The sequence below is a fragment of the Ciconia boyciana genome, chromosome 2 (assembly GCF_034638445.1).
Source record: "Ciconia boyciana chromosome 2, ASM3463844v1, whole genome shotgun sequence".
Classification (NCBI taxonomy): Eukaryota; Metazoa; Chordata; class Aves; order Ciconiiformes; family Ciconiidae; genus Ciconia; species Ciconia boyciana.
Window position 1 is genome coordinate 146,143,189 of NC_132935.1, and position 24,114 is coordinate 146,167,302.

At 38.6% G+C, this 24,114-nt stretch overlaps 1 protein-coding gene across 2 annotated transcripts; it reads right to left on the reverse strand.

Moving 5' to 3' along the window:
• Window positions 1-1,610: 1,610 nt before the first annotated feature.
• On the reverse strand, window positions 1,611-20,220 carry HACD1 (3-hydroxyacyl-CoA dehydratase 1). 2 transcript variants are annotated; one of them, XM_072854401.1, is made up of 7 exons: window positions 19,631-20,220; window positions 15,504-15,621; window positions 14,252-14,270; window positions 14,082-14,164; window positions 11,276-11,397; window positions 8,812-8,990; window positions 1,611-7,072 (listed from the first exon to the last, which is right to left on the reverse strand). In XM_072854401.1, exons 1-7 carry the CDS (start codon window positions 19,756-19,758, stop codon window positions 6,990-6,992), a joined length of 732 nt encoding a protein of 243 aa, XP_072710502.1. In that variant the 5' UTR covers window positions 19,759-20,220; the 3' UTR covers window positions 1,611-6,989. The 2 variants fall into 2 exon arrangements, with proteins under 2 accessions (XP_072710502.1, XP_072710501.1); XM_072854400.1 differs by having other exon boundaries at window positions 14,082-14,170; window positions 19,631-20,212.
• Window positions 20,221-24,114: the final 3,894 nt, after the last annotated feature.

The following is a 24,114-nucleotide window of genomic DNA, read 5'->3' on the forward strand; positions in this document are numbered from 1 at the left end:
TGATCTACCCTGCCTATTTTTAATGGGATGTGTCATTGGGCCTAGATTAATTTCAGAAATAGAAGATACTTCTGCAGATATGTTTCTATGACTCTGCTGAATTCAGATTAGTATAATGCAATAGTAGCGTAATGCTGGAGATTTCCTGGTCTTCTGGCGCATTCCAAAGGGACCAGTGCTGGGCCCAGTGGCACTGTAAAGCTGGGAGGCAGGTGAGCTACCATGCAACAGCTAATGCATAACAACCATATGCTCTCTCCCAGACAGTGCTAACAGGAAGGCTACAGTTTACTCTTTTCCTGATAAATCCAGATTTACACAGACCAGAATACGTGAATGTCTCTGCCCCATCATACTCCTGTTGAGATCGATGGATATTCTTCCCCCAGCTTCTATAGAAATCAGACTTGTTTAACATTGGTAGAGGTCCAGGACAAGTAAATCCTGTCCTGTAAATTTAGATCAGAAGACCACTTCTGCGATTTCCAGATTAGGAGATCTACATCTCCATTATAACGCATCTGACTAACAGGATTTAGCCTTTGTATGCAGTTAAGCTCCTTGGGGTTACAACCACTTGATTCCCAATTCAAAAGAAGTAGGTGTGAATGCTCACATACTGCTTTATCGTACTGTCATGGCAACAAAATCCTCATAGCTGCAATGTCATTGTTAGTCATGTAGCAAAGGACAGCCAGAGGATGTTCACTGCCTCCACTCCTCTCAAAGGTTAATACCACAAAAAAGTCCTTTTCCAAAACACTGAAATATCCACTATTGTAATACCTATTTCAGGACTACTGTAACACAATTGTCTTCATACATGTGCTGGAGCATGTCCAAAGAAAGGCAACAAAGCTGGTGAAGGGTCTAGAGCAGAAGTCTGATGAGGAGCGGCTGAGGGAACTGGGGTTGTTTAGCCTGGAGAAAAGGAGGCTGAGGGGAGACCTTATTGCTCTCTACAACCACCTGAAAGGAGGTTGTAGCGAGGTGGGTGTTGGTCTCTTCTCCCAAGTAAGAGGCCATAGGAGAAGAGGAAATGGCCTCAAGTTGCGCCAGGGGAGGTTTAGATTGGATATTAGGAAAAATTTCCTAACAGAAAGGGTTGTCAGGCATTGGAAGAGGCTTCCCAGGGAAGTGGTTGAGTCACCATCCCTGGAGGTATTTAAAAGACGTGTAGATGTGGTGCTTAGGGACATGGTTTAGTGGTGGACTTGGCAGTGCTAGGTTAACGGTTGGACTCGATGATCTTAAAGGTCTTTTCCAACCTAAATGATTCTATGATTCTATGATTCTCTTTAATGCCCTGTATTTTTCCCTCTTGTTTGATAAACCAATATTACTACTCACACCTACCTCTTTTTTAATGGAATATATTTTAAGAAATATAAAAAGGAAGGCTGGCTAATAGTAAATATGTTATAGGGGACCTCAAGATTAATCTGTGAAATAATTCCAGATAAAAAAGTATAGTACTTGTAACCAGATACCAGTCTGGTATAATACACTGAACAGTTGTATGAACTGACTTCTACATGCTACAAAAAAAATAAAATCAAATAGAACATAGTTTAGAACATGTCTTTTAATTGATGATTAATTTCTACAGTGCTACAGTATTAACAATCTCTAAAACAAATATCTGAATCTATAGCTCAACAAATCTTATAATCTTTGCAAATAAATAAGTTATTAAAAGTATCATATTGTGCTGTTTTCCTGGCTGTGTAAACTGCTAATGATAATGCATTTCAGAAAAAATAACGGTAATGAGCAGCTGCAATGCATTTACATTATTAAGAATCTTTAAGTACAATTCTATACATGATACACTTAGATAAATACTTCTGTACTTACACTTTTACAAAGCCATCAACTGAAAGGACATAAAATACATTCAAGACTGAACAGAGAAGCAAGAGAGCTGTGAATAAAAAGACAACATGTTTAAGTTGATACAACATGACACAGAAAATACTGAACATTTTAGAACTTGAAAGCCACTACCAGTTGGAGGCCTGAACTTGACAGCATGTTCCTATGAGAGGGCTAGAGTTACCCAACATCCAGGTTCTCCACAGTTTGCCTTGGTACAGCCGTAAATTCACTTGTCAGACTTACTTTTGTGACCTAAGAGTTCACAAGACAGGTCTTCTCAATCTGGTAATTCATACGGATGAATCACTTACTGACATCTGTAAGTAAGACCCCTAGAACAGCATCAGTGGCGTACAGTACCAGACACTGAACCAAGAGTACCACCCACTATTAAGGTGTGCCGTCATGAAAGCAAGTTTAAGGAGCTATCCCTGGCAAATACTAACCTGCCACTTTAAGAGCCTTGTAAAGCTTAGTAGGCACTAACAATACTGCAACTCACTTAAGCAAGAGAACAGGGCTCTGCAGAAACATGAGGTGTTTGTTTCTTAAACAGTCATTGGAACAAACATAGAATAAAACATTTTAATGGGCTACAGTTAATCATCTATAAAGTGTATGTTCAGCATGAATTTAAATTGTAAACTGGTAATAAATAATACAGTATCTCTGAGCACATTTTAAAATATACATTATGAAATAAAATTTAATTTTCAGAAAAGCTTTCAACCTTTTTGTTCAAAAACACATTTAACCAATCCTTTATAAACAACTACAGCCAGTTTGCCTGCCTGAAAATTTTGATTTATGAAGCCCTCCTGCCTAGTGCAGAACACTTATTTGTATTACTTTTCCTTCCTTTTTTTTTTTCCTAAGTCAGATTAAGTAAGAGCTGAATTCACAAAAACTGTTAATGTACCAACTTCCTTAAATTATAATTTTTTATAATGGTTGTAATTTGTTTTCATTCTAGTTTATTTAGCAATCTTATAAATATCCAAATAGCCACTAACGTAAGCTACTGTGAAGAGTGCAAGTACCACAGTCAGAGCACTAGCTAGACCTAGATTTAAAATGCACGTATTTCTTTCTGCATAAGAAAAGGTAGGTTCCCTCTGGTCAAAGAAAAGGTCTCCATGCACCTCCCTGTTAACTAGTCATTGCAATCTGTCCATTAACATGAACCTGGCTAAATGCTATGTTCAGTGGGAATTAGAAGCAGCACACTGCACCATTTCTCCAAGGCTGTTAATTTTGAACTACACTATTGAGAGCAGTGTGGCATAGCTACCTTGGCATATCAGTATTTCAAGAAATATAGGCTTATAGATAGTCATAAGACAGCTGAGTGGAGCCGAAAAGCCCTTTCTGTGACACACCCTTTGTGCAGAGAGATCCTCCCACCTGCTCTCATGAGCTCCCTACGCAGAAGGTACGAGAGCACGTTGAGCTTCCTCGCTTCTCACATCCCGCATAGTGAGAGGTGACAGAAATGATGTCTACCAACTACTGTTCACAAAGGCCTCAGTGGCCCCCTTGGCGGCTAATGTGGAAGATGCAATTTCTCAGGGTCATATTCCTTTGTACTGCCCATGCCCTGAGGCCAGGATCTGGCCTCTAGACAGAGGCACAGTTCTGGGCAGAGCTGTGAAACAAGGTGATTCACCCAATCTGTCCCAGAACAGCCCTTCGCAATGGGAACAGTGTGTGAGTGTTAGGGGGAACCTCAAGAAATCCAACTGCTTTCAGCTGGAGTTTATAAAAAGGATGGTGTGTTTATGTTACTACCAATAGTAGGAAATGTCACCTGATGAATAGGAATCTTCTTGCCTATTCCTATGTATTGTCATTAAAAAAGCTTCATAAGGTCATACTCTATATTAATCCATTCCAGAAGGCATATATAATAGCACAAATAAGAAAACATCTTTACACGAACAATTTGTTAAAGACACATCAAAACATTAAAGATGCTGATGTTTGAATACGTTCCTAATCTTTCATAAACAGGAGGATTTCAATGCTTTAGAAAACTAGGAATATTGCAGAGAGGAAGACAGAAAAGACAGGTGTCAAAAAGAAGTGGGAAAGAGAGCACCATATGAAAATCATACTTAACTTTTTATGTCCAGTTAACAAGCTAATTAAAAGTTTCACGATGTTATATTGAAGTTTAAGTAAGCTACCTAGGATAAAATCCTGGCCCATCTGAAGTCAATGGTAAGAGGATTTTACCTGCAATTCTCACTATCTTTGAGAAGATATTAAAACAAAAGGTATACATTGAGGCTTCAGTGAAAAGTTTCAATCAAAAAACAAGAGGAAGAAAGAACATGTTGCTTGTTTTTTTTTAAAGTACTTGCCATGTCAACTAATCTACATGGCAATCTCTCTGGTCTATCAAACATTGAATGCAATACTGTAAGTAGTTTTTAGCTTTATTTTTATTCTTTTATCATTTAGCAAGACTCTTCTGTAGCTATAAATCACTTTTAAAATTGTATCATTACCTTGTACACTGTTGCTTTATGAAAGTGCAAACCCAAGATTTAAGCAAACAGTACTGTATTTTTTTCATGTCACTTGTACAAAAGAATATCAAAATAGCTCCTTGATTGACATATGATAATATCCTTAAGCCACAATGAAAACAAATATAATACAGTATTATAGCACAGGTATTCCTTTTATTACAGGAATAGTATCTGTGGGATACACTCATCTGATCAAGGATTTCAAAATCACATCCTTAAAGTATGCAATACTTTCAATGAATTGATAGTTACGGTCTTCAGTGAGCTGCCCTGACAGTAAAAAAAGAGACACAGAACTTAATCTAATCTTAGTTACTCATATTTCATCACACTCTTCTGCTTGCTAACTGAGAAATATTTCTAAAACCTGCCATGATGTTCCTCATGGATCAAAAAGCAAGTGAAGTTTATAACACACTACTCTAAGAACTTTGGACAAATACAACTGCTAGTCTGAACATATGTAACACAACTATTTTGTGATTCAGTGTTGTAAATGTAGTTTGTATTTTAAACTTTTAATAATTTTAGCTGCATATAAAACAGAGAAGTAATAAGTTAAATTATAGCACCTTGCATGAAATTTGTTCTGAAAAATACAAAGATTACACCTTTTAAAATTGTAAGAAATACAACTATTCTATCTCAAGTCCATTATGCACCTGTCATTTAAAAGGAAACTAATTTACATGTAATGAAGACATGCATAACTATTACAAATTTAAGGCACAAAATGGAATTTGAAAGTTAGGGATGTAGTAAATCCCTGCTTTTTCATCAAATTACCTGATATACCAGAAAAAGGTGTATCTACAATTTTCAAAAAAGCTGTATTATCATAGAATCATTCAAGCTAAAAATGGAAACTGCCTATTCAAGTATGTAGTTCAAACTCTTGCCAAAGGAAGATTATTTTCCACTATTGCATTACATCTAACTTAAAACCTTCCAAGAACTTGTATGCATTGATAAGCATTACTGTGTCATTCCATAACCTAACTGATCTCATTGGTAGGATCTTTCTCCTGATATTCATTGGATATTTACCTTGTTTCAAATTTATATAATCACACCTTCATACTTAGAAAGTCTCTTCCTTTATGTGTATGTCACATAACAAAAAATTATACATACTTAACGACTCAATCTTTCTGACTTCTTTCTCACTTCAACTAATTTTGTTACTGTTCTCTGACTTTTCAGAAGATTGACTCAATTCCTCACCCCTGAGGTACCCAAAATATAAGACTGTACTCCAGAAATGACCTCAGCAATCACAACGAGTATTCTGATTTCCAGATGCCTGATGCAGCTCTTCTGCACATATACTCTTCTTTTGACATTAGCAATGCCAGAAGCAACTTTGTTGCCTACATTATCAAGGCTTCTTACTACATCATTACATTTCAATCTTGTCTCTCTCTCTCACTAAGTATCCAAGTTTCCTCAAATGCATTACCTTTCCTCTGAATCTCTTAGGCTGCATCTAATTCTTGTCTACATTTAATCCATCTGTTGGACGTCTCCCATTCAGGTATCATATAGTGTAGTATCGTCTGTAACTTTTATTCATACACTGTAGATGCCTCTTGCAGATTATTGAAGACATTAAATAAAATTAGGTCAACACAGTATAAACAATTAATGGGGAGGGAGCAATTAAAATTGCACAATGGGATGATTCAAAGCACAATTTATATTTTAAGACGCTATTTCAAATATATTTCATCTGACTTAGCTATTTATAAGAAGTTAAATATCTCACTGTAGCTACAGTTTCTAAATGCAATACCATAATTTTTCTGCATACATAATTAAACGTAGAATAGGAAACATGCTGACAATCAGTGTTCCTCTGCAAACGAGTCCCATTCCAGCCACTGATCAGAGAAAGGTAGGCACATCAAGTCTACTCCTCAGCACAAACTTTTAACCAGTTAATATTATATCTATTATTCTACATATCTTTAAAATTACAAATGAAAATACAGAGAGATCTAAATTTGCACTGACAATCAAGAATTCAGCTCCTTTCAAAAGTCCTTCTGGAGTTCTACAGTGTGATCCTGAAATTCAAAGAATGTTGAACAACATGCTAACAGTACTTATAACTGGAAAGGTATTATTTAATATAAAGCTTAAACAACATTTAAGCCACCTAGTCTATGAAAAACATCATTACCTAATTTATGCTCTGTTTGCCAGAAGACTCACTTTCAGTACAACTTATCAACTCTCCTTCTGTTCTTGATGATGACTACAGGTCATAACAGAACTTTCAGAACAGAAAGCAGAGTAGCCAACTATTCCAATTCTTAAAGCTATTTGTCAGCCTATTGAAAATAAGAAAATAGTTTGCCTGAAGAAATGAACAATTAAAAATCAAAGTGAAACCAAGGATAAAAAGGTAAGTCTGAAGATATATTAATTATAAAAATAATACAGTCCATGCTATTTTATGCACAGTTGTTTATTCTTGTTCCATGTTTTAAAACTTGGACTCAGAAAAATCACAGGAAGTTATGTTTTTTTACCCTCTTTTTTTCCATTAAAAGCACCATAGTTACATGGCTTGATTCAATCGTCCTTTTCCACAATCACTTCTCCATGAAGCACCCTTCTTCTCTGCCGCAGCATGTGGAAGTAGAGTTGTGGAAATACTTGATCAAAGCATAAAAGAAAGCAAATTAGATGAAAAAAATCAACAGATCACATAATGAAAAAATACAATTTTGCAGAATGATGAACTGAGGAAAAATTATGGCACACAGTGCAGCAGTTGGTTAGGGTAAATAACAGCAGGTCATGAACATTGCAGTGAATTACAAAAGGATAGTCAAAAGTCAGACAAGGCCCCCGAATGTATACCTGTGTTCAAGGAACTTCCCTCAAACACTTTCTTTGTATAAACAGGACTTAACCACTTTCTGGCAGTGCCTGAAGTCTTCAAATTTGTGCTAAGGTACGCATGTTTGAATTAAGACTCTGAGGAGGATACAAGTTGAGGACGAGAGAAAACGGCCTCAAGTTGCATCAGGAGAGATTTAGATTGGATATTAGGAAAAATTTCTTTACTGAAAGGGTGGTCAAGCATTGAAACAGGCTGCCCAGAGAGGTGGTGGAGTCACCATCCCTGGAGGAGTTCAAAAAACATGTAGACGTGGCACTTTGGGACATAGTTTAGTAGGTATGGAGGTGTTGGGGTGACGGTTGGACTAGATGATCTTAGAGGTCTTCTCCAACCTTCATGATTCTATGAAATTTAGCCTACTTGTTCACATCTGAAGTGAGGAGCTCCCTCTCTCCTGGCCCTCTGAGATCTATTATAATACTGCCCTGCTGATACATTTGATCCTTATGTTTAATGGATAGAAAATCGGATTTATTCCTGAAGCATTAAGTTATATAAACAATTGTAAAACTGTTAGTAAGTTATGATAGCTTAGGACATTTTTTACTCATATAAATTTATCTCGTTGGCCTTCATGATTTCTTGTGCAAAAAATTTCAGTGTGTGTGCATACTGTGAAAGTCCATGTTTAAGGTCAACTTCTTAAAGGAATACGTTTTATGGATGCAGATCACAGACCCTTTTAAGTTCAATTTTCCTGCTTCTCAATGCCTCTCCCTAATCTCTTGCCTTGTTTCTAGCCTCATTGTCCAAACTATCTAAAATATTCTACTTAGCTAGTTTGGTCTAGCCCCATTCATGGTGCTATATTGGAACCGGGTTGCTTTCTCCTTGTCTATACTGCTTAGGTACCAGTGGAAATAACACTGGAAGTGCAAGACACATAGTCTCTCTAATCTTAGCTCTGGTTAGCCAATTGATCTGTGGCTTCTGGTATCCAGAAGTAAAAGGACAATCTGATTAAACCAAGGACTGAAGTGTGTTCAGAGAAGTCTGGGGGGTGGATTTCTGTGAAAATGAAATCTTGGAGAATATTCCTTCAACCTTTTCCTGAGCATGCTCAAATGGTGATTTTCAGAAGTGACACGTAAATGGATATTAATAGCAATAAAAATAAGGCAAATCTCTGGCATGACATGCAGGACAATTTTTAAGCTGTTGCTTCAAAGTGGCAGAGGCACTAGAAATTCTCAGTGACACAGTTACAGACATTTCTGTGTGTAAGTAAAAAGGTTTTTTACTTTGTCCAAGTCTTAGAAATGTTTTTAGCATTTTCACTGAAATTTTTAACACAGCTTATGTTCTGAGGCAGATAACAGGATGGAAAATTTCAGTCTAACCAATTAAAGCACAGCAAAGCTTGGAACAATAGAAAGCAGGCTTTTATAGTAGAAAGTGCTCAGCAAATTTAACTACAGGTAGTGTTTCCAGCATTGCTGATAATCAATTATTACGCTGTTAGCATTACTACAGTTAAGTAATACTTACATGGCACATAGGAGAACATGACAATAATAAGGAAGTAATAGTAGTCAAAGGAGACATTATATTTGTTGGGAAGTCTCAGTGAAAACATTCCTGTTTTCTTCACATAGGGTAAAGCAGCATATATGGTTAGCAGTTCACCTGCAACTCCAGCAGGATACAAAATGATAAAAAAGTTGTATCTGCATTAAAAAAAAACTCTTGTGAGAAACACCCCATGAATTTAAAATTTCCTCTTGCTATTATTAGTAGCACAGCAATGTATTACAGCAGTTTCTGCACCAAAATCAAGGACCACATCCTGACTTGGCACAGAATACCAGTTTCAGTTACTTTGGATAGTGTTGCTTAGGTTTACAGAGAATGCATTCCTCAGTCCTTTTATTTAAAAACAGTGAAGTGTCAGAATGTTTGTATGTCTTTCTAATAGTAAAGAGTAAAAAAATCCACAAATTTGTAGTCTCCAATAGTGTCTTTTCTTTTAATCTACTGGTCTTGCTCCTGTTGTCACTGACAGGATTCAGAGCAGGACTGGATCCCAAGTTCAGATGATCCTACATATCTTTGTCACAGTGCACGCACACTGGGTCAACTCTATGTATTATAATTTCTTTGAAGATAATTAAAACGTTGAGAAACATCAGAAGCCTGTTTTACCCACTGCCACATGGGAAATCCAAATAATACTACATTTACCACTAATGGAAATGGAAATAAAAAATAAAAGAAAATGAAAGTGCCAGAAACTTATCAGATCCATTTTAAAATGGGAAGAACGAAGGTATTCAGTTTAAAGAAAATGTGGTTTGAATGCCATAGGCCACATATGTGGTGACAAAATAAAAAAAGTAATCAGTAGGGTTTGTGCTGTCCTTACACATAGCGCACCATGGAGATGCAGTTTCTCCTAAGGAACAGCTCTCGAGTTCAGGCAGGGAACAGCAATGAGAGCTGTTGCACAGACAGAAAGGTACAGAGTGCACTCCATGACCAAAAGACATGAGATCCCAAACAGCAGCAACCAAACATGAAACCCTCCTCGGACCAAATGGGCTTAGAGGACTCACAGGTCAGCGAGCAGATTAGGGGAAGTATGAGAAGGAACTGATGCCATGACCTACACACAGTTTGTCTCTATGCAGTGAAAAAAACCCCCGAGTAAAATTCTGAACTAAAATTTAGAGCATACCTATTCCATTAACAATGGACAGGCAAATCTTTTACAATTATAAGCTAAAGATCAGAAATTTCCAGCTCCCTTGGTGTACTGAATTTATGCCCAGTTGTGCTGTTTGATTATCCATAAATCTCGATGGGATATTTTGGACTCTATGAAAAGATAATACATTTTCAAATATTTTGTTTATAGTATATTTCACCATATATCTCTGCTGTGAGAGTGTCAGTTTTCCCTATTGTCTATTATAAGGAAACAAAAATTCTGTCATCCAAGATACACTGACTTGATGGCAAAAAGTGTATCTGTCAATGTAGTACTTTCTGAATGCATTTCTCTTTCTGAAGCCTACATAAAAAAATTATTAATGAAACTAGACCTGATTATTTTTAAGTTTGCCATTTAGTGCTTAAACATAATCAAGCCTACCACCTTAGGTATTAGCAAAAAGATAATGCATTACAAGAATGGACATAAATATCAGACACATCAAAGAAGTGCATTAGAAGCATCAGAACTGCATTATGTATAAAACAAAAATAAAGGAAAATAAACAAACACACTCTTTTAAATAAGAGTCACCTGTGCTGAACGTAGGTAAAATATTTTCCTTCTAACAGTGTAAGTCTGTCTGTCTTACATGTATTTTTCAAATAATTACTACAGAGAATACTACTCTTCCAGTTAAGTCTCCTGATAAACATGCAGTCTCTGTAATAGATCTGATCTAGCGGCCAACCTTAGGTATGCTTCAAAATCAAAGCAGTTTTGATATGGAACACACTTTTTATGTGGGCTAAACTAAGTCAATATTTAGCTTCACTACATGAATATAACCTTACAAAAGCTCTGATAAAGCAGAACTTCTCATAAAGTACTAATATGCATAAGATTGAGTGACAACAACTCCCACGTTTTCAAAGACCTGAAATCCACAAAGACTAGCACAGGTGCTTAATTTTGGGCACTGTATTCAAAAGCATCTTAAGGAGTCATACTGTAAGTTAAAAGATTACTCCAAAGATTAAAAAAAAAAACTGAAGTAAATGAAAGCAGAGTTCAAACTGTGAGACACAGAAAGCAAAGAACAAATCACACCCAAAATATCAGCTAAAACATTTTTAACATTTTAAACCAAGTAACAATGATCCCAAGTACAGAAAGCAACCGACTTGCACTCTGCTGACACATAAACAAAACTCAAACACCTGCTCTCCTGTGTGTTAGCTCAGCATGCGTGAAACTAACATGCGCAGAACCATGAGAAACTGAAGTGCAAGACATCTCCACCTGGCCCATTTAATGAAGTATGGCAAATGGTTGAGCAGGTTGAATGTGTAGAAGGAATATCGAGTAATCTCTGTCACAGTCCATACGACCAGAAAAAGAATAACGCTCTCCTCATTCTGGATCTGCAGAAGTATAAAGAACCAACACTTTCTTCATCCTTAAGCTTCTTTTCTGTGCAAACTGCAACAGACTACTGTTTAAGATATATGGAACAGAACTAGCATCTTGTAAAGAAAGAAAATTTTGGCATAAAAGTGATATGCTGAACCATTACCATGTACAGTTCTTTATCATATGTATTTACTAACATACAGACATTTTGCAAACCAAGCAATCTTTATCCATTATGCAAATATAAAAATATAAAACCCTATAATTGAGCTTATTCTTCCTTTTTATTCTCTATCTGCATTTTCACTATGCTGTCTAACTGTCTCCCTCTTTTTATTTGTGGTTGATTTATTTGTTTATTTTCTTAGTCCTCAAAACAGCAAGAAGAAAACAACACAGAAGACATGTTCCTTTCATAATCAGTTTTTACCCATTCTGCATTTCACTACTCTGTCTCCTAGACTTTCTCTTACTTTTTATCTTGCTTCTTCCTGACCATATAATGCATGTCTCCACGAAACTTTAGACAAAAGGAATTGCTTAGTATAATCTACTAACTGGAACTTAGTTGCAGGAGATCAAATTTGGCAGACTTCAGGGAGCTGTAAGATAGTTAAGGAGCTGGAACACAGATGAATCACTAAATGAAGAGTAGTTGGTAGATCAGGAGCTTTGGGTAAACTCACTCAACAATCCCGTTTAAGATTTAAGTTCTGAGTCATTAAACTGCCTCATCGGTAGGTAGCACACCTATCTGCTGTTTCAAAACACTGGTTCTTTTTCACTCTAAGTGAACAAATAAACAGAAGTCCCCAAATACAGAGAAGGCACATGGGGATCTATTACAAACACTACCTTCTGAGAAGAAGAATTACACGCAAGTAATTTTCTTTTCTTTAAAAGGGAAGGAATTTTGTAATACACTTCCATGCCTGAAGGCTGAAAAGCTCCAGGGATGTCTGTGAAATAAAATAAAGTAACACAAGTTTTGTTAAAATTACAAAAAAGGGAAATGATTTTTTTTAATAAAATGCAATGCGGTGACAAAGCTCAATACATCTCAAAGATGCTGAAAATGCACAACTCTGTCAAAAGTCAAGAAAAATTATAAGTTCTCATCATCTCATAAAATCGTGCCCTCAATATGTCAGTCAAAGAAGGTGCACTTTTAGTGAAAGGATCTCACCAACATCACAAAATGAGATATAAAAATACCACCAAACTCACAAACAAATAGCAACAACTGAAGTGCAAAGATATCCAAATGAATAAACAAAGGGAAAGACAGAATTAGGCTGTTCTTAGCCTCATGCAATTAGAGACAAACATTGATAACCCAAACTTGGATTCATGTCACAGTGCTAAATCCAAGCAGAAGAGCTTTAAATAAGTATGCAGAGAATTCCTATCTCTTGCCTTGCAAATCTCCAGTCAAGTAGAGAGATCTGGATCTGGCTATTATCACTAACATGCCCCTCACCACCTATAGTGACCCTGAACATTCATGGCTGCAAAGCAGTAACAGTGTGAAATACAGACATACATTCAGATGTATTTTTTCTTGGACACAGCTTGACCTACTATACTGAAGACAGAGCAAACAAAAGAAATTAGTGGATATGCTAAAGATTTAATCCACTGTAGGTAATAACAAAATGGCAAAATGAAGTGCTTTATTCCAGCATTCATGTAAACATTCAATATAAAAAACTTGTTAATCTTTGAGACATTTTCCCTTAAGGGAAAAATGAAAACACTTAGCTTACAAAAAAAAAAAAAAGGCTATGAAAAGCCTATTCCATGTTAAGAAAAGCGACAGTAAAGGAAAAGATGAAGTGTAGAAAACAAGTCCTCTGTGAACTGAAACAAAGGGATTTGACAACTGAGGCAGGTGCTATGGTATCCCATCAGCAGAAAAGCATATGCCATCTGCTGGTGAGACAGTTTAATGGCTCAGCTTTTTAAGTTTAGAGAAATTCAGGAGCACAGACTCAAAATCTATCACTTAATTCTTACATGCCCTTCACAGAAAGCAGACCTCAGAAACTGAACTGAATGTCCTATCTACCAGCTGTAAGCAGTCTGCTTGTTTCATTCTGCTAAGGAATAACTACACTTACAATAACCACCTACAGCCAGGCAAATAAACTATCATCATTTATACAGGACCTTAAGCATCACTGTGGCATGCTGGATGACTTGATATATTTTTAACGAAAACAATGCAGTACGCATGCCATCAAAAGTTAATATTACCATAACAATAAAATCTTGAAGTTCCTAAAATAAATTGTAAAATCACAACCATGTTTTATCCAGGTAAATTCAATTTAAGAAATATTTTCATTTAGATTATTTCAGTAAGTGCTAATTTAAGTTTTTGAAAGGGAACCGGTAACACTGTGGTAGATTTGCTGGTAAATAATAGCAGTAGTCGTTGACCTCACTTAGGCAGTCCACAGCTGGCACGATGCTGAAGATAGTGCTGATTCACAGCTAAGATCCAGACCCAGTCTCCTGGGTAGAAGCATATAAATTCCATCCTGTAACCTAACTTCCAAAATTGCACTCAAGTATGTAAGTATTCTCTATAGGAATGTCATTAATTTTTAAATTGGTCTTCCTGGTGAAATGAAAACTGTATTAATAGCTTCTCCTTAGAAACAATCAAAACACAACTTGCTCACGCACATACCTGTTTTATACTATGTGCAATGAACCACACCATGAAGATTCTTGAACTCACTTGGACCCCAGTCACAAGCACAGACGTGCGAACTATTCCTTAAAAAGAGAAACATGTTATCTCTGTTCCAAAATTCATGTTTTAATTAGTTACAGGAGAAACTAAAACAAAGAACTCACCAACTGCACAGTGGACTACCTGTAAATAAAAATAAGTTAGAGGTTACTGATGTACAGTATGTTACTATCTACACTATAAACATGGCCTTCTGATATTAATATAAACCTAGGGTTAATTCTGAAGGAGAACTGGTTTTTTGTCTCCAACTAACAGTCTTTAAAAGAAATACATGTTAGAGCCCTGACAACCAATGCTGTGATGGGCTCAGTATCTGATCTGTGCAAACACATGAAAGAGATTTATCTTCCTAATTAATTGTATATATTACATATTTAGATACTTACAAAGCATTTATTTTTTCAGCTAGTAAGCTTCCCTTCCCTTATCTTATTCAAAGAAGAATTTTACAGGACAGTGTGGAGGGAGTCATGTACGGGATGCTAAACCATAGCAATTTTTAAATGTTCTGTATTCATTATGCATTAATAACATCATTATAAGTTTGCCAATGACAACTATGAAGCTTCAGATTTATTGTATTTTCTGGTCAGTAATGTTTAGCAAACAGAGTGCTTTTCATTATTTTGACAGATTTGAGTAGAATTACTTATTGCAAAAGTTTAATAGCATAAAAGCCTATATACAGCTGGCCATGATTTTAACAGTTGATTGAACTACAGATGTTGCAGGCAGATTGAGAAAAAAAGTTAAAATGCAGATAAGCACTCTTTGTTGTGCCTGGGAAAGAACTGTAAGTGCTCAATACACCCAACAGTTTCATTCCATAGATGTACCATAAACTGAGACCACTAGTGCATAGTTGGCAAAAGTCATATTATTTAAAGAATACTTTGCACAACTTGCACAGACCCTGTTGTAACAGATGATATGGGGCATGTGAATCCAGGCTGGAAATAAGCAGAAGCAGAAAAGGCACAGAAGGATAATGAGTCCAGCATAAGGAATAAGAGGGAAGCTATCATCTCTGGAGATGGGAGACGATATCTACTAAGCTAGAGTGTTGATCTGCTGGCTGGAATGCCTTCAGAGATTTTGCCTTTTGAGTTAGACTCTCAAATCAAAGCAGTTCCCTAGCAGTATTTGATGTAAAGAAATATTAGAATTAAGTTTGAAAAAATGTGTCCATTTGTTTCAACTAATCACCTTGCCCCCCAAAAAACCTTCATTAAATAATAAAGTTAAAAGGACTTCAAGTACTAATATAATATTTTGATATTAAATTCAGGTTCATAATGTGTTTTGCCTATGATATCCAGCATCCAGTAAAGCAAACTAATGTTTAAAATTTACCTCAAGCAAAGCAAATGTCTGGAAAAATTTAAGCGTCTTTTGAACGCTTCTGAATAAGCCTCTATGTGTTCCTTTCTGTATATAAAACCGCACCATGGCAATACCTAATACCAGCCACCTACAAAAGAAAGAGAATGGATACATTTCAAATTAGAATTCTAAAAATATCCATCCACAGTAAATAATTTAGTAGAATATTTTCTTCACAGAATATCTTTGCTTCTGCACTTGTCAGTGTTCTTAGGAGATTATTTAAAGTATCTTTAGACATAAATATTATATAATGTTATGTAAATATTACACTCTTTTATCTCTTTACTTGGAAAAGGATAGAGAATGACTTGTTTACCTTCAGAGGATTGACTTGAATTGAGGGGACCCCCCAAAACCACAGGTCCATCAGACTTTTCACTAGCAGTGACTACATATTTTTACTATTAAATCCTCATGCGTCTTTACTGTGACTTACTGTTATTTGAAAACACGCAATGAACTTGGCACTGAAGCCACCAGTTTGGGTCGCAGGTTTGCATAAGTAAAGGAATGGAACCTATGCACATCACTTTTACATTTTTCATGGCCCCTCAACTCATATTTTTCAGAACTGACTAGTGATCTGAATGCTTCTGTTTGTGATTGTCCAACTGAAGTTACCATTATGATTCAGTTTTCAAAAGTGTTGAGAAGTCGTCTTTGAAAATCAGACTCTGAAGTGCTGAAAGATGGGTGTTCTATGCTCCTGGCTTCCGAAGGCAGGTATATTTAACTAGCACATTTGATGGTGTTGGCTAATTTTTTAATGTTCTTTTAAGGAAACTGAACAATGCTACCAACTGATAACCCTTCCAGAGTAAAAGAAAGAAAGTAACAGTAACTTTTAATCAAAATGGAATTTGATATAAAACTTAAATTGAGATCTCAAATGGAAATTGAGATTGAAAAAAATAAACTTCTAAACTGTGGTGGGTTGATCCCCACTACCCAGTCCAGTCCCAGTACAATAACCCAAGGCATGTGCAATTCCTTCCACATAATTAATCCGTGTTTATATAATTAAGATTTTCAAAATAGTGTACCATATGTTCCATGCTTAATGCAGAGCTATACCACATTCTTCCAAACATCACACTAGCGAGATGCCTTGAAACTTCAGGTTTCAATCCACAAAGACTAAGAAAGTACAAAAATTCTTTAATATAGACTTACAGGCATAATCAGAGCCATGGATGGCTATTTTGAGAGTTAAAAATAAAAATACAAAAACTACAACAACTTTAGCTTAACTTCTTGTCTGATGATATTCAGAACAATTACTCAGTCCTTTCATTGTACATAAAGCTACAGCAAGCACGCTGTACAGCAACATGAGCTCTGGCTAAGGAAGGGCCCAAGAGAGAAATACTCAGAGGCAGATTCAGAGAGCATATAAACATTTGGACAAATATATATAAACATTTGGGTAAATATTTAACACCTCTCCTGTTCTTATACTCTTCCCTAAGCATAAGGTACTGGCTAACATTGGAAACGGGGTACCAGGAAATACTGATCTTTGGTCCGACCCGTTATGCTGTAACAGCATGAGAGTCGCATGGACCGTGACAGCTCTCTGTTCGCCTCGGACGGCACGTACTTCAGTATCAGCCCCTTAACAACTCTTACACATGGTGCCTACTGCTACGCAGTCACTTGGCATGGCCCATTCCAGCACTTCATGATGGCATTTTAAACTCACTTAGAGTTAGTCAGGCTTCCTTACATGGTAGGAAGGATTCCCCTCTTTGATCCCTTCTACTTTAAGCCCATGAATCCAATCTGCCAGTGCTCCAAAATTTGCCCCCACAGGTTTTACTTAGATTTCATAACGGATTTTAAATCTGAGCACATTAATTTGAGGTTACCTCCCACCACTGTGGAAACGAGGAATTACTGGAATATCACTGGTAGTCCTTCACAGTAAAGCTGCCCTATTTTATAGTGAAGTGTTTGACAAGAGGAAGATGACAGTGAGTTTACATCCAGCTGGCAGCACGAATGGTGACAGCAACAGCTCTGTCCTAGCCCTAGCCTGAGAAGTCATAATACATCTAATCTAACAAGGCATTTTCTGCACCTCATTCTGTAACAAAAGGGTTGCAGAGAGAAGTAATCTTGGACTACACTCAGAAGCAAAGACTGCAGACTATTTTTCTTAAATAAATTTTTATTTGGACATGAATTTTTGTAGACCGATTTATTTAGTTGTCACTGGCTTTGACTTTGGATCTCAGGAAAGCCCTTGTACTGAGTATTGCAAATCACCAGGAAACGGAAAACACTTTCTGTAATACAGGTAGCATTTCCAGTTGGGACTTTCAGTAAGACTGGGTACTGATCTGTCATTTTAGTCCCTTAAACATTTGTTAGAATGAAAGATAAGCCACAATTTTTTATTAGAATGGTTGTTAACATGCAATTATGTATTGGTTTGTTAAAACTCTAGAAACACTCTGCTATATCGCAAATGGACAAATATACTGTTCTTGTTACTTATTTTATCCTGTGTAGTGCCCCTGTTAAGTACTGCTCTATTTCATATGTTTATTTTTCTCTTAAATTGTATCCGTAAAAGATAATAAGAATTTGTTCCTATCTCTTATTTCTGTTTCCACATAAAATATTCAATTTTGCATGTCTTAATCCCTTTTGATATTAAAGAAAGATGGGAGAGAAGGAAGTGGGAGATACTGAATCAGCACCTAAGGTCAAAACTAATATGGTTCGATAATCTTCTGCAGACATATAAAAGTCAGTGGCAAGAGTCAGTGTTCATTAGCAAATTCACACATAGAGCACAAGGCTGGGAATTCAATGAGGTAACATTAACCTGCCAGCTAGAAAAAAATTACACTGACTAAAAGCACTTTTCAAAAGGTGCTGCTGCAATACATGAACAGACTTGAATATGTGTTCAAGATTCACAGATGCTACTGAGAAGAAAGGCATTATGATCATATTCCTGGCTTTCTGCATCAGTGCTTGAACTCTGGCTTCAACTACAGCGTATCGGTTTTGCTCTATGGGATTCAAATGGCAGAGAGTTCACCCACTGGTAACCGAGGTAAAATTGTAAAATTGTTCTCATGATGAATGCCTAGAAGTTATGAAATTGTTCCTTCTTAGTTTTCTTTTAAGCATGTGGAAATTAATAGTTTTGGTTTGGTTTTTTTTCCCCCCAAGAGTTAGTGAACAGGACAAATTTTCAAGAAGTGAAAATATGTGCTCCAAGCACTGACAACATAAACCTGAGTGCTCTTATGATCTGTTATTCAAAACAAATACCCACCTTCCTCAAAGCAAAGCATCGCACTGTGGAGCACTCGCTCAAACGAGCCCCTTGGGTTATTACAGCTCCTTCCCTCTCCACCCAGCCCCTGCTCATCACCACCTGCCTGCGGGCGCTGAGGAGCGCGCTCGGCTTTGGAAATTTCTACCTCGCAGGGAGCCGGTGCGAGCTCTGCTCGCTTAGATCCAGGGCTCACGGACCTGAACGAGCCACCCCACACGGTAACCCGGGGCGTGAGCTCAGGGAGCCAGCCGCAGGCGGGAACCGCCGCCCGGAACAGTTCGCCCCGAGCCCCCAGCGCCCGAGACCGCCGCCCCGAAACCCCCGGCGGCACCAAGGACCGCTTTCGCCTCCCCGCGGCCGGCCGGCACCCCCTCCCGGCGAGGCGCGGGGGGCCGCGGGGGCTGGCCCGGAGGCGGGCGGCGGTGGGGGGGTGGCGGCGGCGGCGGCTGTGCCGAGGGACGCGGCCCGCGCGGCACCCCCGCCCGGCATTCCTGTCCCGGCTATACTTAACCTCTGCGGCGGGCTCGGGGTGACGCGCTGGCGGCTGGCAGCGCTGCACCGTATTAGGCAATGCCCGGCAGGCGAGGGCTAGCCCCGCTCCCGGCAGCTGCCCTGAGCCCCCGGCTCTCACACCCGGCTGCCCCACGGCTACGACAGCCTGCCGGGTCGCCGGGCCCCCGCCTCGCCTCGGCCGAGCTGCACCCGGCTCCCGCCGCTCCGCGCTGCCGCCCCGCGCTGCGGCTCTGCGCCCCGCTGAGGCGCCGCGCTGCCAGCCCGCGGCGTACCCGTGCCCGCTTACCCCGCGGTCATGGCGACATTGTAGAAGATGAGCCAGGCCGTGGCCAGGGCGCCCAGCCTCCTCTTCTTGCCATTCTCCTTCTCCTCCACCGCGCCGTTGCCGCCTCCGTCTTCCTCGCTGGACGCCATGGTTCCCCACGGCCAGGGAGCGAGAGGCGCACACCGCGGGAGGAGGGGCTCCCTCCGCGGCGGGGCCGAGGCCGCGCTGACAGCCGGACCTCGCGCTGTCTCTCACCCCATCTGTCTTCCCCGAGGGCCGCTGCCCGCCGCCCGCTGCTCACATGGCGCTGGGCGCTCCTCCCTCCTCGCAGGGGCTCCTCGGGGCAGGCCAGACCCTCCGGGGGCGGCGCGGCGCGGCCCCCGGGCGGGCAGGGCCGCGGCCCCCGGGCGGGGCGGGTGAGCCTGGCGGCGGCCCTCACGGGGGTCTCCGGGCGGGCAGGGCCCCAGCCCTCACACGCGGCCCCCGGGCGTCACGCTGCTGTCCCGTCCCGCGTGAGGAAGCTCCCTGTGGGTCGGTACCGCGTCTCCAGCCTTGCTGGTGACCGTCAGGCGACAGCTGCGGGCATAGCCCACCCCAACAAAAGGGACAGAAAATACCACGGTTCTTGAAAACACAGAAATGTGTGTCTGAGATTGCACATCTGGGAGTGTGGTCAGACTGACTGGTGGGAATATGTCCAGAGTCCCACCTCAGAGGCCCAACAGCCATTGCCATGGTGACCACGGGGAGAGGACACCTTCCAGTCTGGTAGGTCTCAATAAATACCACTCTCGATATACAAGGAAGACTAAGACCCACACCTGAGAAGGGGGGAAAATTTCTTCCTAGGGCCTGATGAGAACCCACCTGGCAGACTGAAGGATGACGTTTGAATATTCGTGTGGTCTTAAACCGTAGGCCTGCTCCCAGGGAAGCAAAGCCAGCACAGGGAGTGTTGCTGGGACTCGCTCTGGATAGGGGAGCAGCCTCAGCCTGGGCTATATTGGTGTGACATGGCCCCACAGAGCTGCAGGCTGCACCCGCCTTCCTGACACCCAGCTCAGTCTGTGCCAGCCTGGGGTTGCCGTTCACTGCTTTGGGTGGCTTACATGTCACCTCGGGCTCCTCATTTCCACAGCTAAGCATGGTGACCATGGCCACTCAGTCCAAACACCTTGAACAGACGCATATACAGACAGAAGAATTCCAGAAGTGGGTCAGGATATATCTTTGAAATGCTACTTTGTCAGTCCTAAAAGAGTCCAAGTCTACCCCCTTTAGGACGTGATAGGTCATCTCAATGTTTAAAACACCTAGATGGTCTCAGTTCCCAGGCCTTCAGATAAGAGATTAGTAGATGTCCCGTATAAAAACTCTGTCTCTCTCCCGCCCCTCACCAAAGCACACAAGCAGATGTTCAGCTTTCAGCCTCAAAATACGTGCCCACTGGCAACAGCAAACGTATAACGTGCATGCAAAATGAGTAGTTGGCAAAACAGCACCATGTATGTGCTAGTAAGATTATAGTAAGTACCCCTGTTATATATGCACAGACACTTTTCGTGTTCAAGTAGTCATAAATAAAACCCAATTTGGGAATCCTACAGTTAAAAAGTATAGATAGAAGAATGTACACACAGGATCGAATGACCCAATTCAGAAGTTTTTGCCAACCTTATGCTTCAGAAGAAAGTGCAATAAACTATGTAGTGGGCAAATATGGGATAATCTGAGCCTAAATTTCATCTTAATGTAACCATTATAAATTGGTTTAAACTCTGTAGCTTTCCAAAATATTTTCTATATTTACTATTTTAATTCTGGGTATTCCTGCTACCTTACTTATACCTTTTTTCCCCCCAAATGTAAATTTTCTCTTCAAACCTTCCTACCTTCTTGGCTTTGACAAATTAACCACATACTATGTGAAACATGTTTTTTGTCTTATTTGAATTTGCCAACTTATGACTTCATTAACAGATGAAGGCTTTCTGATTTTAAATCATGATACACAGAGGAAGGCATGACCTGATTCCAATTCTTAATATTAGTTGTGATTTTTTAATACTTCTAGCTACTGTTTGCCATTTGTCTCTTGAGATTTTTCCACAGTAGATTTGAGGGAGCAAATCCTATTTGCTTTCTGAAGTAAACATTTTCCATTTTAAAATTGCTCCTTGGATGTTTTCCATGCTTTTGTACAGAATCTTTTGAAATCTGATAAGCAATGTTTGATATATTCTCATTAGTATTCTGTGTTATTTTCCTTCCCACTATTTATTTGCTCAAACTTACTGATTTTGGATGTGCAAATTATCTGCAATGATGACCAGGTTTGACTTGAGTTGACTTAGTCAATTAAGAATTTATTAGTGAGGATAAGTAGCTCAATGTTTTTGCTCTAAAATTGTGGGGTTTATTTACGAGCATACAATTTGTCTTGCTATCACAGTACCCATTAACCCATTTGATGAGAAATTTCTGAATATCCTCATAATCTTTTTTGGATTTGAATAAACTAAACATTTTGTGTCTTTGCAAATTTTGCCATCCCACACTTGTCTTTGTTTCCCGACCATTTATGAATGTATTAAGCACAAAACTTATTACAGAACTTTCATAAACACCCCACTGATTTCTTTTTGCCATAATAAAGAAAACGTGCTCTTTGTTTCTGTTTCCCATGTTTTGATCCATGGAGATATTTTGTTCCTTAATCTGTAACTACTTTGTATCCTTGGTAGTTCCTGTGTGACAATTTTTCAGCAGCGTTTTCAAAACATGTTTGTTGTGTTAATAATTTTTTTTTAATCTGTTTTTGTAATTACATGTTCCAGGAATTGCAATAAATTAGTTGAAACATAATTTCCTTTTCATAAGATTTCTATTGTTATTCTTTTAATCATGATTTCTGTCAATTTAACAGGTATATATTTGTGGTTTACCAGTCTGTATTTTCTGAATCACTACAAGATCCTTTATTTAAATGTGATAAAATGTTAGCTATTTTCAAATCATTAAGTATGGTATCTGTGCTTAACTAGAAATACTGTACTTTTATAGTGGCAAAATTATTTCATCTAATATTTCAACTTTGGCTGGCACCTTTTGGCCCAAAAAATCTCAAAACAATTCATAAGACAGATTTTGTCTTATGATTACATGTCTGTATGTCTACATACAGACATGTAATCAATGGAACTGAATAGGGTTATACATCAATTGCATTATCTAAATTGGCTTTTTAAATCAATTATGACTGGCTTATCAATTTAGCTCAACTTTGCTGTTATTCAAGTACAGTCTGAAATTAAACTTCCTAATAAATTTTAAGATAGTCAGATCAAGGTCTTTTGCATTGTAGGTGAGCGCATCATTATGTTTCATATTCATTCTCAACCTTCACAGGTGGTTCTCCTTTATTCACTCTAGTTCCAAACCATCAACATTGCTATACTGTTATTACAAAAATGAACGGTTTTCCTGGCCTTCTTCATGACTGATATTATCAATGTATATTTATCTTCTAGGTTCCTATTGCACAAGTAGATATTCAATACCTTATAAAGTTGAATAGGTTTTATTTTCAATCTATTTCCAGAAATACAAGGTGAAGCTTTTATGAGAATTATTTTCTCGTGCAGTGTTCAATAATGCTTTTTTTTGTTACAGAACTTACCCATACAATATGGGAATGTTTCTATGAAATGAAAAGTTGTAGTGCTCTGAAAATAATATAATGACTTATCAGCTCCACTGTCACAGGGAAAGGTAATCTACTATGAAACGCTGCAAGAATTACTTAGTATGAGCCCTGCAGAATCATGACATTACCTTTATACTTCAGAATAGTTAAATGCCAGAGGATAACTTAAAATCCTGAGGAAGGAGAATTTGTTAAAAAAATTAACAACTGAAATTCTGCTTGTCCTTCTGCCCTGTCTTCACTTAATCTTCCCAACACACTTTGCAAGAACAAAGTGTTTAGACAACAGACTTATATATAGTACTTGCACACTATTTTAGGTTTATAGTATGTAGTAATCAGTGAGGTATTCAAGGATAAATGCAAGTAAACAGAATTTAGCTATGCCAAAATTTAACAACACAGTGTTTACGCACTTGTGCATTCATCTGGGTGTGTATATCTATTATTTTATTTACTACTCTAGGAATAGGACAGAATATGCTTTCAAAAGATGTGGTGTCTTTGCATAAGTCTTGTGGGAAGACCTAGGATTGCGTAAGTCTTGTGGGAAGACCTAGAAGATGTCTTTGTATTTGGCACATCTGAGGCAGTTGGAGTTTTGCACTGCTACTGCAAGATAAATGATTCATATTAAGCCTGTGACCATACAGATCAGTAGCCAGTGAAGGAAAACAGGCGTCATGAACACAGGCTGAAGTGGAAGTTTATATTTCTGTTATAAGACTACAAAAATCCTGGTGTGAACATTTAGAAGTCTTTGTATGAAAACTATTGGTTCTATATATCTGAAAAGCAC

Excerpts from the sequence above, each read along its gene's own strand:
- HACD1 (XM_072854400.1), bottom strand. The coding sequence starts at position 19,758 with ATGGCGTCCAGCGAGGAAGACGGAGGCGGCAACGGCGCGGTGGAGGAG. Across the intron at positions 8,991-11,275 it reads TACTTCATTAAATGGGCCAG|ATACAACTTTTTTATCATTT; the intron begins GTGGAGATGTCT and ends TTTTTAATGCAG. Across the intron at positions 7,073-8,811 it reads CATGTTCTCCTATGTGCCAT|TATTTCCACAACTCTACTTC; the intron begins GTAAGTATTACT and ends GCTTTGATCAAG.